At 51.9% G+C, this 14,763-nt stretch overlaps 2 protein-coding genes across 3 annotated transcripts; one reads left to right on the forward strand and one right to left on the reverse strand.

Annotated features, from left to right (window-relative positions):
- Positions 1-775: 775 nt before the first annotated feature.
- LOC122495057 (cytochrome c oxidase subunit 7A1, mitochondrial) lies at positions 776-2,536 on the forward strand. Of its 2 annotated transcripts, none has more exons than XM_043600774.1 (4): positions 776-901; positions 1,635-1,721; positions 1,854-1,938; positions 2,419-2,536. In XM_043600774.1, the coding sequence occupies exons 1-4, from the start codon at positions 887-889 to the stop codon at positions 2,472-2,474; spliced, it is 243 nt and encodes an 80-aa protein (XP_043456709.1). In that variant the 5' UTR covers positions 776-886; the 3' UTR covers positions 2,475-2,536. The 2 variants fall into 2 exon arrangements, with proteins under 2 accessions (XP_043456709.1, XP_043456708.1); XM_043600773.1 differs by having other exon boundaries at positions 872-999; positions 1,664-1,721.
- A 972-nt stretch (positions 2,537-3,508) lies between these two features.
- On the reverse strand, positions 3,509-12,037 carry CAPNS1 (calpain small subunit 1). Its single transcript, XM_043600742.1, has 11 exons — positions 11,876-12,037; positions 10,777-10,997; positions 9,759-9,792; positions 9,387-9,476; positions 9,176-9,233; positions 9,010-9,074; positions 6,922-6,990; positions 6,743-6,821; positions 6,488-6,604; positions 4,254-4,312; positions 3,509-4,070 (listed from the first exon to the last, which is right to left on the reverse strand). Exons 2-11 carry the CDS (start codon positions 10,977-10,979, stop codon positions 4,044-4,046), a joined length of 801 nt encoding a protein of 266 aa, XP_043456677.1. The 5' UTR covers positions 10,980-10,997; positions 11,876-12,037; the 3' UTR covers positions 3,509-4,043.
- Positions 12,038-14,763: the final 2,726 nt, after the last annotated feature.

Consider the following 14,763-nt stretch of genomic DNA (forward strand, 5'->3'; position numbering starts at 1 on the left):
ATTTGCTTTAAAATACTTCAAGAAAGGGAAAAAAGGAGGTGAACGGGGCAAATACAAGAAAAACATAATGGTGGTAATTGTTGAAGCAGGTGATGGGTCCAAGATGGAGGTTCATTGTACCTTTCTCTCTGCTTTTTTCTGTTTGAAATTTTCCATGGTAAAATGAAAATTAGCTAAGTATAAAAATATTTGATACATAAACCTGTTAGGATGCTGCCCAATTCATGAATCGTTTAATGAAAGTCTTTCAGATCTTCAAATTTACGAGGTTAAATTTTTTAACAAGCTTACCGCTAGAAAACAGTAAGAGTAAGGTCTTATTTGTTTCTGTGCAATAGTTATTAGTCCAGTTATGCAATAATTTTGCAAGTTATTACCTCAATTATAACTGTTAGCTCAGTTACGCTGTTCTAGTTCATTTAATGATCTTGACAAACCTTTGAGGAAGATCCAGACTTAGTCCCCATTTTACAGATACGCTAAGTAAGGCTCTGAGGTGCCATCACCCACTTAGGACGGATCTGAGAGACCCTGGGGGAGGAATTGCACTTGCCCTGGACGAGTATCTCCGAAGAAACCAACCAAAAACACATTCCGTTTTCCTCTCCACTTGGACCAGTAGAAATTCCAAGGAACAGAGAATGCTTTAAACATTTTGGTACGGGGGCGGGATTGGAGCCTCTTCTCCGCGCGTCTGTTGGACAAATGTGATCTGGCTGCCGGATTTGTTCGACTTCCCCCCACACCCCGCCCGCCACCACTGACCCCGGGACCAGCTGTCCCGCGGCGTGCGGAGGGCGTGGCCTGCAATTCCCGGGGAGGGGAGGGCCCTGTGTGTCCTTGGGCTGAGAGGGGAGGTGACTCCGGCCGAAGAGGAAGACGCAGAATGAGGGCCCTGCGGGTGAGGGCCCCCAAGAGCTGGGCCGGGGACCCCAACCCGGAAGCCCTCGCCCCTATAACGAGACTCACGGAACATCCCGGGATCTGGGGCCTTGGAACGTGAGCCCCCTTCAGACTTTGGGACTACCTCCTAAACAGTCTGGGACCCTCAGCCCCCCCCCCCTTCTAATCCAAGGGGTTCTGAGGCAACCGGGAACCCCCAACATGGCCCAATGCCCCAGTTTGAGCTTCTTTCCTTCATCTAGGGTTCCTTTAACATCTCGGACCTAGGCCCTGGGAACTTAACACCGCTTCCCCTCCCCCTCACTTCTTAGGCAGTATGGAATCCCCACTAAGCACCCAGATCCAGGAGTGGATCATTCCTGGGACCTGGGCTCCTCCCATTAATCCAGGAAACCCTCGCCCCCAAAAACACCCCCGGACTTGGACACGCAGAACAAGTCTCCCATCTGCCCCCCCTCCCCCCTCTTCCAGGACCCTCTAAACAATCCGGGAACCTCTCAGTCAGACCCTCTAGGCGCGAGCCCTTTTTTCTGGGCTTTCTTGACGGGACCCCTTCCTTTCCTCGTGCTGGCGGTTCGGATCTAGCTTTTGAGACTCTCGCAAGGAATAGAGCCGTCCCAGTGTCGGGGCCTCTTGAAAGCCCGACTCCTCACCCCACCCCCCAACAGCCGGACCCCTTCGGGGGGCCTTTTCAGGTGTTTCCAATACCCATCCACTCCCTCCCCTGCCAGGTCTCCCAAGCACTGGTTCGCTCTTTCAGCTCAACCACCCGGAACCGCTTTGAGAACCGAGTGGCTGAGAAACAGAAAGTCTTCCAGGTAGGCGGAGCGGAGGCGGGGCGAAGGGAAGAACCCTGACCCCCAAGCTCGGTCCTTGAGCCGAGTAGGGGCAGCCGGGGAATACAGTCCACAGAGCAACGTGCACCCCTTTCTCATTGGTCGCTCCCACAGGCGGACAATGACCTCCCAGTACACTTGAAGGGCGGGGCAACAGACAACATCCTGTATCGACTGACCATGGGCCTGTGTCTAGGGGGTGAGTGCAGGGCCTTGTGGGCCTGAACTGTGCGAGGAGGGATGGGGGGGGGGGGGGGGGGGCGCGGGGCTCGAGCTGGAGTGAGAAACGGGCTGGTTCCTGGGCTGAGGTCTGGGGAGAGGGCTAGTGACTGGGCAGGGGCTTTGGGAGGGGGATTGGGTTCTGGGCTGGCCAGGTTTGGGGATCGTCCAGGAGTCCACGCTGGCATATAGGAAGGTAGCACCTAGAGCTTGGGCTCCTGTCCCAGGAGCGGGTGTGAGGGGGGCCAAGGCAGGAATTGTGGAGAAAGCTGGAAGCCTGGTCTGGATCAAGGCTAGGGGATTCTGTACCTGAAGTGCAGTTTAGGAAGGGAGCTGGAGCCTGATCTGGGGATAGGATCCAGACTGGTGATAAGGAGCCTACACAGGGCCTTCAAAGCCTGAGATGGGGTTCAGGGAAGCAATTAGGATCTCACTCTTTGTCACCATACTCCCTCTCTAGGTACCGTCTATAGCCTGTACTGCCTTGGCTGGGCCTCCTTCCCTCACAACAAGTGAGACAAGAAGCCTGCAGGACCTGAACAAGCATCAATAAATGTGTTGGCTTCTTGGGGAACCCAGCCCAACCGTGGCCTCTGTTTGTATGCCCCCCAAACCCATTTTCCCACCAGCAAGGAATCTCTACACTATGGACAGCACATTGTCCCAGCCTGGAGTCCCTCATGCTAGAGGATCACTGCTACTACAAGCCTACTCCTACGATGTCGCTGCCTCTCAGCCCTCCTGAGGGGCTGGGGACCCCAAACAGCACCCCTGGGCTGCCTCTCCGGACCTGGGAGTCTGGGGTTGTGTCCCCTGTTCGACAGGGCCTCTGGATTCTGGGATGGCAGCCCCTCTCCCTGCAGAGGTTTGAGGGTGGGAAGGAAGATACTAAGTTTGGCCCATGACACAACAGAGGCAGAGGCAACTGAGGGCAGACTCACTCAGGACAGAGCAGAGACAGGGCAAACATGGCCTTGGGGGACAGAGCCAGGGGTGGTACTGAGACCTCCCAAGAGCCTGGCTCTTGCAGCAGAAGCAGAAATTGCCCAGGCTTATGGGTCCCAGTCTCAGTCTCCACAGGATCTGTGAGAGATCTCAGCAAGAATGAGGCTCCGGCTCAACTAGAATCCAGTATGAGAAAAAAAGACATAGATAAGAAAAGGACTAGGAGGGGCGCGTGGGTGGCGCAGTCGGTTGGGCGTCCGACTTCAGCCAGGTCACGATCTCGCGGTCCGTGAGTTCGAGCCCCGCGTCGGGCTCTGGGCTGATGGCTCAGAGCCTGGAGCCTGTTTCCGATTCTGTGTCTCCCTCTCTCTCTGCCCCTCCCCTGTTCATGCTCTGTCTCTCTCTGTCCCAAAAATAAATAAACGTTGAAAAAAAAATTAAAAAAAAAAAAAAAAAAAAAAAAAGGACTAGGAAACATGCAGATCCAGGCCTGGGGACAGACATGGGAGACAGACAAAACCACCCCTGCCTCCTAGGACCTAGACTTCCCTCTGCCCCTGATAGAGACAGAGCCACCACTCAACTCTCAAAACAGGAGGCAGATCTCAGAGACAGCAGCAACTGGGGTGCTTTTATTTCCTCCTGGGCCTGGCAGGCTGAGAGCAGAGTAGAGACAAAGGCACAGGGGCGCCTGGGCCTATTATGGCCTGGAGTTCGGCCAGGGTAGTAACTGTGAACAGGTGTGCCAGAGTGTGTAGGGACTGGAGGGAGCCTCCCAAAACTGAGGGAAGGGCCCTTGGGGTGCGGAAGCAACATAACTGTTGGGTTTGGCACATGTACATGAGAGGGGTTATGGAGTGGGTGTGGGATGGGTGTGCTGGGCGTGGGGTAACCCTTGGAGCAGGGTGTGTTAGAGTGTCTCAGAGCCAGGGGTAACTCAGGGCATGGCATGTCGGGGCATGTTGGGCCCTGGCTGTTGACTGAAAAGCCGAGTGCCAAGGGCTGGGGGAACCGAAAGACCTGTGGGCCAATAGGACCCATGAAGGCGACACTGCAGACTGGCTCAGCCCTGGGAGAGACGGAAGAATCCAAGGGGACTCCTATAGCAAGGCAATGAGGGGGCAGGTCTGGGGTTCTCATTCAGGAATACATCGTCAGCTGCAGCCACTGCGGAGAGAAAGGCACAGAGTGAGGAGCAGAGAACGGAATACTAGCAGACACATTCTCTGCCTTGACCCTGGGGTTGTTGGGAAAATAGGAGGGCGGGAGTCCAAGCTCAGAGCTGGTACATGGGGTTGAGAGGAGGGAGTCCCCTGCCAGACACCCACATCCCAGAGTGGGGGTTCTTACCTCCTGGATGTTCACTTGAATTTGTCCAGTGCCATCCTTGTCAAGAGATTTGAAGGCACCTAGAGAAGGAAAGGGATGGGGATTCGGCTTTTAGGATAAAAATATACAGCCCGGGTCGGTCAGTAGAGCATGCAACTCTTGATCTTGGGATTCTGAGTTCGAGCCCCATGTTGGGTGTGGAGATAACTTAAAAATAAAATCTTAGGAGTGGCTGGGTGGCTCAGTCAGTTGTGTTTGGCTCAGGTCATGCTCTCACGGCTCGTGAGTTGGAGCCCTGAGTCAGGCTCTGCGCTGATAGTGTGGAGCCTACTTCAGATTATCTGTCTCCTTCTCTCTCTGCCCCTCCCCCACTTGCATGCTCTCTTGCTCTCGCTCTCTCTCTCAAAAAGTAAATAAACATTAGAAAAATAATAAAATCTTTTAAAAAAAGGATAAAAATATACTAATACATGAGATGATGATACTAGCACTTGGGGCACCTGGCTGGTTCAGTTGGTGGAGCATTCGACTCTTGACTGCAGCATTTCAGGGGCATGAGTTCAAGCCCCCACATTGGATGTCATTTACTCAATAATACACACACACACACACACACACATACGTGAAAAAAATAATGGCAAGCACTTATTGAGTTCTTACTCTGTGCCAAGCACTGCATAAAGTGCTTTCCATGTATTAATTGATTTAATTAAATTTTGTGAGGTGTCATTTTTTTTATGTTTTATTTATTTTTTGAGAGAAAGAGCATGAGTGGAGGAAGGGCAGAGGATTCAAAAGCAGGCTCTGCACTGACTGACTGAACCATCCAGGCGCCCAGATTGTCATTTTCAAACAGGGCCAGAGATGTGAAGTAATGTGCCCTAGGAACATCAGGATTGGAACCCAGGCTGTGAGCCCCCTCAATAATGGCCTCCATATGACCTGTGCCCCACCTCTGCCCAAGCCCCAGCCTTGCATAAACCTTTAAGGGCCTAGCTCTCCTCCTCTTCCTGCTCTTACAGTCTGGTATGGTCCCCACTCCTGCCCTGAAACCTGACTCATGTTCCCCACCCATAGCCAAACCTAAGCAATCCTGAGCCTACACTGTCTGTGCTCCCTCTCTCACTCACCACTCAGTTATACCCTCAGGTGTCCACACACGTAGTGTCCCAGACACTGCACTCACTACACTTACTATTGCCAATAGCCATTTCTTAGGCCTTCTCATATGTGACTTTTGGAATCATCTGCCCTTATTGTCCATTCCCACCTTCCCCTTCATGTCCTTGACATACATGCCCCTTTTTCTCGGCCCAAGGTTTTAATGCTTTGCCCTTCCTGGGCTCTCATGAGGCTAGAGGATCTTCCTAAAACCAAATCTGGCCCTGTCCTTCCTCTGTCTAGAACCTGTTATAGCTCTCCAATGCCCCCCAGTAATGTCTGAACACCCCTGAACGTGACACTCACAGCCCTGCATGGCCTGACCATGCCCACTGCTCTACTTCCTTTCACTCAGTTCTCTCAGATCCAAGTTCAAATTCTGGCTTTGCAACTTCCTAGCTGAGTGGCTGTGAGCAAGCAGTTTTGCCTCCTTGAACCCCAGGTTCCTCCTCCAGAAAATGGGGCCAGTAACTCCCATTTCTCAGGGTAGTCTTAAGGATTCAATGCAATCATGGTCATAAGAGCCCTCACAATCTAGCCCCTGCTAACCCCTCCCAGCCTTTGTCTCCGCACCCTACCCCCTTTCCAGCATTGAGAATGGAATTCAACAAAAAACACCAAAAGCACCTTCCCTTGTTGGCCTTCGCATGAGTTATTCCAAGAGGAACACTTGTCTCCCCTCCACCCCTAGAGTTATTCCTCGTCCCTCAGGCCCCAATTCACATGTGTCTTCCTCCAGGAAGCTCTCTTGATCCCTTAGTCTGCATCGGGTACCTCCTAGGTTCAAATCGTCCACTATTTATGAATAGTCCCCATTCATAAATCTAAACCCACTTGGCCCTGAGCTTCTCCTCTCACGCTCGATCACTCTGCCCTGAGCTTCCCTACCCCAAATGTAACCATTCTGAGCTGTCACTGTCTGCTGTCTGGTGATTTGCCTCTCCTCCAGTGGACTGTGAGTGACGTGAGGGTGGGAACTGGGGGTGTTTCGCTCACTGGAGCTGCTTGCCTCAGGGCCAGACTCAGAGAAGACCTCGCCCATAGGAGGTAGAACAAATCCCCACCCAGGAAGAGAGCTGGGGTATATCACTCACGGAACATAGCATCCAGCCTGACCAGGCAGCTGATGAAGTTGTCAAAATCCATGTTCCCTCCTTCATCTGAGTAGCGTCGGATGATCATGTTGTAGAGATGTTCATTCAGGTGGAACCCTGAGAATGGTTTCATTTCTCAGGTGTGAGGCCCACAAGGCCCAACCCACTCCCACCCCTGGGACTCACCCTCAGACCAGCGCACTAGGGGCTTACCTATCCCCCCACCCAGTCCAACCATGTCCCTGCCAGCCGTACCTGCCGCCTCAAAGGCTGCTGGGAGTTCACTGCTGCCAATGGTGCCTGAACGGTCAACATCAAACTGTTTATATATGGCCTGTGGGGACAGGGAGGGAAGAAGTCAACTGAACATCGTGGGGCATGGCATCTTCATGGCTCGAGGGTCTCTATGTTAGGAGTGTGAGGTTACCACGCACCTGCCACTTTTTGATGTTGTTCCACAAGTACTTGAATTCTTGGAAGCCCAGCTTGCCTGTGGTGTCACTCTGGTAGAAGGGTGTTAAGAATAGTGTGATGGTTGTACCCAGAGGCATGCACTGTATGCAATGGAATGATGACCAAGCAGGGGGACCTGGGCTAAAACCCTAGCTCCCATCCCACCCCAATCATGTCACCTTGGATATGGTTTTACTTTTCTTTTTATCCATACGTAGTTTAGTTCATATATTTTTTAAGATTTTATTTTTTATTTTCTTAATGTTTATTTATTTTTTGAGAGAGAGAGAGAGAGAGAGAGAGAGAGAGAGAGAAACAGAATGTGAGTGGGGGAGGGCAGAGGGAGGGAGACACAGAATCTGAAGAAGGCTCCAGGCTCTGAGCTGTTAGCACAGAGCCTGACATGGGGCTTGAACTCACAAATTATGAGAGCATGATCTGAGCAAGTCAGACACTTAACCAACTGAGCCACCCAGGTGCCTCAAGATTTTACTTTTAAGTAATCTCTACACCTAACATGGGGCTCGAATTTACAACCCCAAGATCAAAAGTCACATGCTCCACTAACTGATCTAGCCAGGTGCCCCTATATTTCCAATTTAAACATATCCATGGGGAATTATATTGAACTTCTCTAAACTATAAATTCCTTACCTGAAAATAGTTGCTAACTCCTCATTTATAAAATTCGTAATAGCAATTCAATTTCATAAATGTGAGGACATGTGAAAAACAAGGGTCTTAGAATTCTAAGGAAAGGTGATAATAAACACCCGCTGGGTTTGTGATAAAAACAGAATGAGATAAAGCCCTTAGCTCAGAGGCTAGTATTTGATAAACTCTCAATAACAAGGACAGCCAAGATTTTATCAAGTTACCTAACACATGCCAGGCAGTGCTAAGCTTCTCAGGAACATTACTTTTCTCACTAAATTCTTAAGACACTGGCCTACCAGTATTATTCCCCAGTCACAGAGAAAGAAACAGATTCAGAGATGAAAATCTACAGAAGATCACAGTAGCAGCTAATGTGTACAGACCATTTAGTACTAAGCGCTATGCAGTGTGCTAAACCTTTGGGTGGCGCTCCAAATCAAGTGTCACCATAATCATTTACCTCATTTCATAGACAAGCAGACTGAGGCACAGAGAGGCTCAGTAACCTTGTTAAATGGCACAGCCAAGATTATGTAACTGTGCAACACATGTATGTGATCACATGACAATATGTGTGTCTACATTTTCCCTATGTGCTGAGCGTGCGCATATTCACGATCAGCTAATGACTGGCCCATGTGTAAACATGCATGTGTTCCTTTGACCATGCCTTCACATATCTTCATGTATACGGGTATGCCCTTGTATACATGTACATGTATATGGGCACAACTATAACAGTTATAAGCTTGGGTTCTTGGGGCACCTGGCTGGCTCAGTCGGTAGAGCATGTTACTCTTGATCTCAGAGTCATGAGTTCAAGCCCCACACTGGGTATAGTGCTTACTTTAAAAAAAAAAAAAAAAAAAAGAGGGGCACCTGGGTGGCTCAATCAGTTGAATGTCTGACTCTTGGTTTTGGCTCAGGTCACAATCCCAGGCTATGCACTGAGTGCAGAGTCCGCTTGGGATTTTCTCTCTCCCTCTGCCCATCTCCCCTGCTCTCTCTCTCTCTCTCTGTCTAAAATAAATAAAAATAAAAAAAGGAAGGAAGGCAGGAAGGCAAGAAATAAGCTTGGGTCCTCAAGCCTAAAAGACCTGAGTCCAAATTCCTATCCTGGCACTTACCCTTTACTTATAACTTCAGACAAATGATTGCCCCTCTCTGAGTCTCAGTTTCTTCATCTATAAAATGGACTATAACAATTCTGCCTGTTTAACAGGATGGCTGTGAAGTGACAGGTGATGTTACTATTTATTGCCACATGTCTGGATGTGTGGTAGTGGATGTGTGTTCTGATATATATGCATGTCCACATTGTGGGTATGAAAGCTACACCCTGACTGTCCCAACTGTGCTCCCACAAAACTCCTTCTTCATCCAAAACTTCCTCTAGATTGCCCCAAGGATACATCCATCACGGCCACCATGCTGCGACATGTGTCAATGCCAAAACCATCAGTTTTCAGATCAGGGTCTGTGGGAGACAGGTTGAAAGTCAGAGGCCAGAGGACACAGCTACCCCAGCCAGCACCCATGACTTTAAACCTGCCCTGTGTGTTGACCCCAATCACTCACGTCGGGTTACGACCTTATTGAGAATGTTCATGAGTTCTGTAGCACTGACCTCCATGTCCTGTAGGGAGAAGCCGGGGATGGTTAAAAGGGAAGAGTGTCATGAGGCAGAATGGGGATTCTTTGGATATTGCAGTTGTTGAGTGTGCATGCAAGGGCAGCCCAAAGGAAGGCATAGAAGTTAGGACAAGGATGGGAGCCCAGGGTTACTTACATCTCCAGCCAGCTGGGCAAAGAGCCTCCGGAACTGCCGGACCTCCTCACTCTCATTGGCCTCAATGTTGGAGTAATGGGTGCGTGGAGGCTGTAGAGGGAGGAGATCTCAGAGCAAGTGGGGGAGGGGTGCCCTGGCCAGAACAGCCCTAGGTGGGAAAGTCAGAGTGGGCTGGGTGACTGGATGATCAAAGGAATGAGAGGTGGTCAGTAAAGAGGGAGTGGATATAGCTAAGACCCATGACTAAATTCGGGGACACAACAAGGGAGAAACTAAATGAGAAGAATTTTATAAGACAAAGGGGACAAGGATGGGTGATGAAAAAGGCCTTGGAGTGAGAAGCAAGGTCTTTGATTGTGGAGGGTGGCTTACCGGAGGCTCTGGGTTGTATTGTGCAGCTGCCTCACTGGAGAGAGGAGTAAGGGAGTTAGCGCTAAGGGGCGGGGCCTCCATAGACAGTGCCAGACCCCACGCCCCAACCCTTCAACCTCCCTACCACTACTCTCCATACCTGCCCCCTCTGCCTGCCTCATTTGTCCTTGTCTTCATCTACCCCTATCTTTGCTGCCCTGGTTGCACCTGGCAGGAAACCTACAGGCCCGCCCCCCACAGTAGGTCCCGCTCCTGCCAGAGCACACTGCCCTATAGCAGATACTTCAATAGACCCAGCCCCTTTGAGGGCTGCTTCATGGAAGCGCTAACCCAGCTTCCCAGGTTAGCTAACCTCCTCAGGTCCTGTCTAGGAACCTACTCCATCCCCTGGCTTCCTAAACCCCGGTGTCTTCCCAACATCCCACCCCAGCTCCACGAGTTCCCACCCCTTCGAGGGGTGGCCAAGGTTAGGGGCCTAGTGGCACCTAACGACAACCTGCTCTACCTCCACCAGGACGTATTTCTGTTTTAATCCAGCCAGTTCCGAGACGGACCCAGCCCTTTCAAGAACATTTCCCCTATCCCATCAGGCCTCGGCCTCTTCTGCGTCTACTTCCTCACTGACACACCTACGACGGCCTTGCCCCAACCCTAAGACAAGCCTTGCCCCCATGAAGCCACTCCCAGCCTCATTGGCTCCACCCTCTTAACGTTCGTTTCCAGGCTAGCGGGAAGCGGGCCTCGCCCAGACCCATTAAGCCCCACCTCCCAAAACCCAGCCGCGTCCCATCACAATATCCCTTCAACTGTCAGACTCCGCCCATAACAAGCCCCGCCTCCTGAACTGCCATTAGCCTCACTACGGCCCGCCCCCTCGGGAGGGGCCCTCCTCTAACCCCAGCCCAGGCCCCGCCCAGCCTAATTAAGGATGCAGGTCAGTCCCCAGACTACCTCAATCTATGCAGGTGGGACATGCTTCTCCGCCAGGCCCCTCCCCTCCTCAGGCCCCCCCCCTTACCTGATGGCGCTAATAACCCCGCCCAGGATGCGCATGGCAGTTCCGCCACCGCCTCCTCCGCCGCCGCCGCCGCCGCCGCCGCCGCCTCCGCCTCCTCCTCCGGCCCCGCTGATCAGGCCTCCGATCACATTCCCCAGGCCTCCGCCCAGGCCCCCACCTCCCCCGCCGCCGCCTCCCTTCAAGAACGAGTTAACCAGGAACATGGCTGCGAATTTAGATTCCTGAGGGGGAAAAAAGGGGTCAATAGGCCGCATCGCCATTGAGCCCGCTCCCTCCCCACAAAAATAGGCATTTCTGGCAGCTGCACTTGGGGTAGTAATATGAGGCCTCCGGGCGGGAACTTATCCTCCCGCTGGGACTTGAAGGTCCATTTGGGATGGGGTCTGGGCTTCCGGAGGAAGGTAGTTCTTGGAGGAGTGGGATAGGGAAGGAGGATCTTGAAATCCCCTCGGGGTCCAAAGGATCTCTGTCTGGCTTGAAGGACCCTGGACTGAGTCTATGCATAGGCATCATTAAGGGTAGAGGTCCCGGTTCTGGTGGGGTTCTCAAGATGAGGGCCACAAGTTTGACGTGTCTGGCCACTCGAATCTGAGACTTGAGCCTCAGAACTGGACTTCGGGATCTTGGGCGGGTCAGGGGCGCGGATCAGAGATTCCCGACCCGGAGGCTTCCGGGTCAGGGTTTAGGAAATCCAGAATGTGGGCTTGAGGGTTTAGGTACTCCCAGGAGAGGGATTACAGTGTCACCGCTGGTTCTGTGGGCTCGGGTCAAAATTGTGGATGTGAATCCCGGGGCCCGGGATAACAGGGTTCCCATTAGAATTGGGAACACGGATCTAAGTAAGGATCGTGGTTCTGGAGATCCCACCCTGGTCAGAATTTGTGGGGTACCTCTCAAATCCAAGGGCTCGTATTTTAGATCCTAAAACTGAGGGTGGAAAAGTCCCCGGGGCGGGATAGGGATCGGACAGACTGGGGCTTCAAATCTGAGATCATGGGTCTGGGAGACCCCTGAGGCCGAGATTTAAGGGTCTCGTGGAATCTGGGGCCGCAAGGGCCGGGATTACAGAGCACAGGGATAATCCAAATCGGGCGCTCACCGCCTAGCTCACAGGTCCGCGGGTCCGTTCGCCTGTGCTGCTCCCGGGCCTCCGGCCGCGTCCGGCTCCGTAGGGCGGGGCTCGTGACTCAGGCGGCCTGGACCGGGTTAAGCACTGCGGCGTGGCCAAGCATGCACCCGCGCGGTCCTAGCGCCGGCATGGAAGCTGCGCGTGCGTGATCCGGATCCTCCTCACAAAACGAGATGCGGCGGCCACAGCTCCGCCCTGCTGGTTTCCAGGACGGTGGGTTCTGTCCCCGCCCTGGCTTCACAGCTCTGAGGTCTTACCCTAGTCTCCGGCTCTGTTGAAGAAATCCGGGGGGATTGCAGTCACCGTGCCCGAGATCACACCCTAGTGTTGCAGTGTGAGTTTTCGCCCCAAAGCCAGCCTCCACGCGGCCACGGGTGCGATTTTCTGTCCGCTGGAAAAGGGACTCTAGCACTCGGCTCCTAGCCTTGTCGCGACAAAACATCCGGAGACCCTGAATTTTGTATGGCCCACAGCCCGGGGACAAGTGCCCGCATTTGGGGTAGGGGGCTAAGGCTTGCCCGGGGACCCTGCAGCAGCCCGGATGGCGGTCAGTCGTGCGGGTAGGACTTTGCCGCCTGCAAAAGCTGTCTCTGCCTCCTCCAATCCCGCACCCTCTTATCCCGAGTCAGGGTCACCAAGTGTCGCCTCATTCTTCCCATCTCTAAAGGGGCCCGGGCACAGGAAGAGTCCCTCTGGCCACGTCTTGGCTTTTGAGGCTAGATGTTCCCAAGAGCGGGTTAAGGGTGAGAGGTGGGGGGAATGCAGAAGCTGGCCGGGAAAATAGCGACTGAAGTCTCCTTTGGAGACCTTTCTCACGCTCCAACCTCCAAATTTCAGGGCTACTCAGATGGAGTTTAATCCCAAGTCTAGCGTTTAGAATCTCCCCTGGAGTCTGGCTTAGCTTGAGTTTGAATCCTGACTCTGCCATTTCCTAACGGATCCTTTGGGCTCTGAGCAAGGATTTTATTTTTTTTAAGGATTTTTTTAATCTTTAAAATCTTTAATGATTTAAAATCTTTAATCTTTAAAATGAGTAAAAGTGTTCCCAAGCTCCCTTCAGAATTAAGTAGTTAAACACTTAGTAAAGAGTAATTTTGTGTGTCTGTACCCATGTTGTTCCCTCCTGTAGCCCACCTGGATTCCGCAGGTGGTTGACTGACTGACAACACTGATAAAAATACAGGCCAAGCACTCTCCTAAGCACTTATGTATATCTTCATATGCCTTCATAACAGTCCTATGGAATGGGTGAATTCAGTATTTCCATTTTACAAAGAAAGAAACTGAGCATAAACTCCCTAGCCTGTAACCTTAACCACTACCTTAATGTATTTGACTCTTCCGTAATATATTCCGTAATATAATTAATATTGGGGCGCCTAGCTGGCTGAGTTGGAAGAGCCTGTAACTCTTGATCTCGGGGTTATGAGTTTGAGCCCCACACTGGGTGTAGAGATTACTAAAAAAAAATAAAATAATGTAATTAATATGATAATATCTCAGATAACAAGATCACAACAGACAAAAATGCAGTTGCAGCCAAGCCAAAGAATTGCTATACAATACTTGCCTATGAGGCAGGAACTTGGAGAGAAAACATAGAGGCCGGGTCACTTGCCTCGGGTCACAGAGGATGGCAGGACCAGGTGTGAACCTGGGCTTGGCTAATGCCAAAACCTGATGATGACTAATCCGGATTCCCTTCTCACCGCACCCTTCCCTGCCATACTGGAAAGCTTCCGCTCTCTGCCCTCTCCAGCGGCTCACTTGCTGCCAGCCTTTGCATGGGCTGTGACCTCTACTTGGAACACTCCTGCTTTTTTTGCCTGGTGATGTATGTACTCAGGCTTTGGTGTCGGCTCAGGAGTCACCTCTTCTAGGAAGCACTCCCAGTCTCCACCCCCACCCATGACTAGGTGAGGCTTGCTGTCACCTGCTTGTAACTTATACTTCCTTGTAACACACACTGCCATCTTATCCCATTTGTTGTCACCTAGGTCTGTCTCCCTGACCTCTTAATCCTGGCAAGTTCCAAGTCTCAGGCCTTGCTCCTCTGGATCCCACTCATGTCATAGAGGATCTGCCCCACATGCATGGTTTATATTCCATCTCTAGGCTATTAATATCCAAATTTCTGTCTTCAACCCAGACATCAGGCTCCTACAACCTGCATGCTACTCACCTTCTGGGCGGGGGGGGGGGGGGGGGGGGATGGGTGCTGTCTTATAATTGTCTCAAACTGCACATATCCTAAACTAAGCTTCTGACTTACTCCCAAATATACTCACTCCCCACCTTCCCTGTCCTTCCAGTGACTGAGACTAGACACCCCCAGATCATCCCTGACCTCTCTTTCACACCTACTCCAACCTGTCAGGAAACCTTGTTGACTTCACCAACAGAATCTAAACTCTCTTCCCCTGCACTGCCCCTGCCCTGGCTAGGCCTCCACCCTCCTCTTCCTGGTCACCACAGTAGCCCCTCCCCAGGCTCCCTGCTCCCATGCCTGCCCTCACAGTGGGCATCCCACCCAGAGCCAGATGGAGCCTGTGACACCCTGAGTCAGGCCCTGACCTGACTGGGCCCTCCTGACTGAGTCCTCCTCTGGCTGTACCTCTCTCCTGGTAAAAGTCAAAGTCCTCATGCTAGTGATCTGTCCTGTTACCTCTCTTAAGAAAGTGAGAAGAAGCCCTACTGGCAGCTTACCCTGGATGTTCCCAGCTGAACACAGACAGGGAGGCTCAGCAAGTGAGTGCAGCCATATCCAAACAGCCTGTTTCCTGGTGCACTTGAGGGCTGCTACCCCATTACCAAGGCCCTCTCTAGCTGCACCTTAAGTGCCTCACCTCTCAGTGCCT

The sequence above is a fragment of the Prionailurus bengalensis genome, chromosome E2 (assembly GCF_016509475.1).
Source record: "Prionailurus bengalensis isolate Pbe53 chromosome E2, Fcat_Pben_1.1_paternal_pri, whole genome shotgun sequence".
NCBI classification, from domain to species: Eukaryota; Metazoa; Chordata; class Mammalia; order Carnivora; family Felidae; genus Prionailurus; species Prionailurus bengalensis.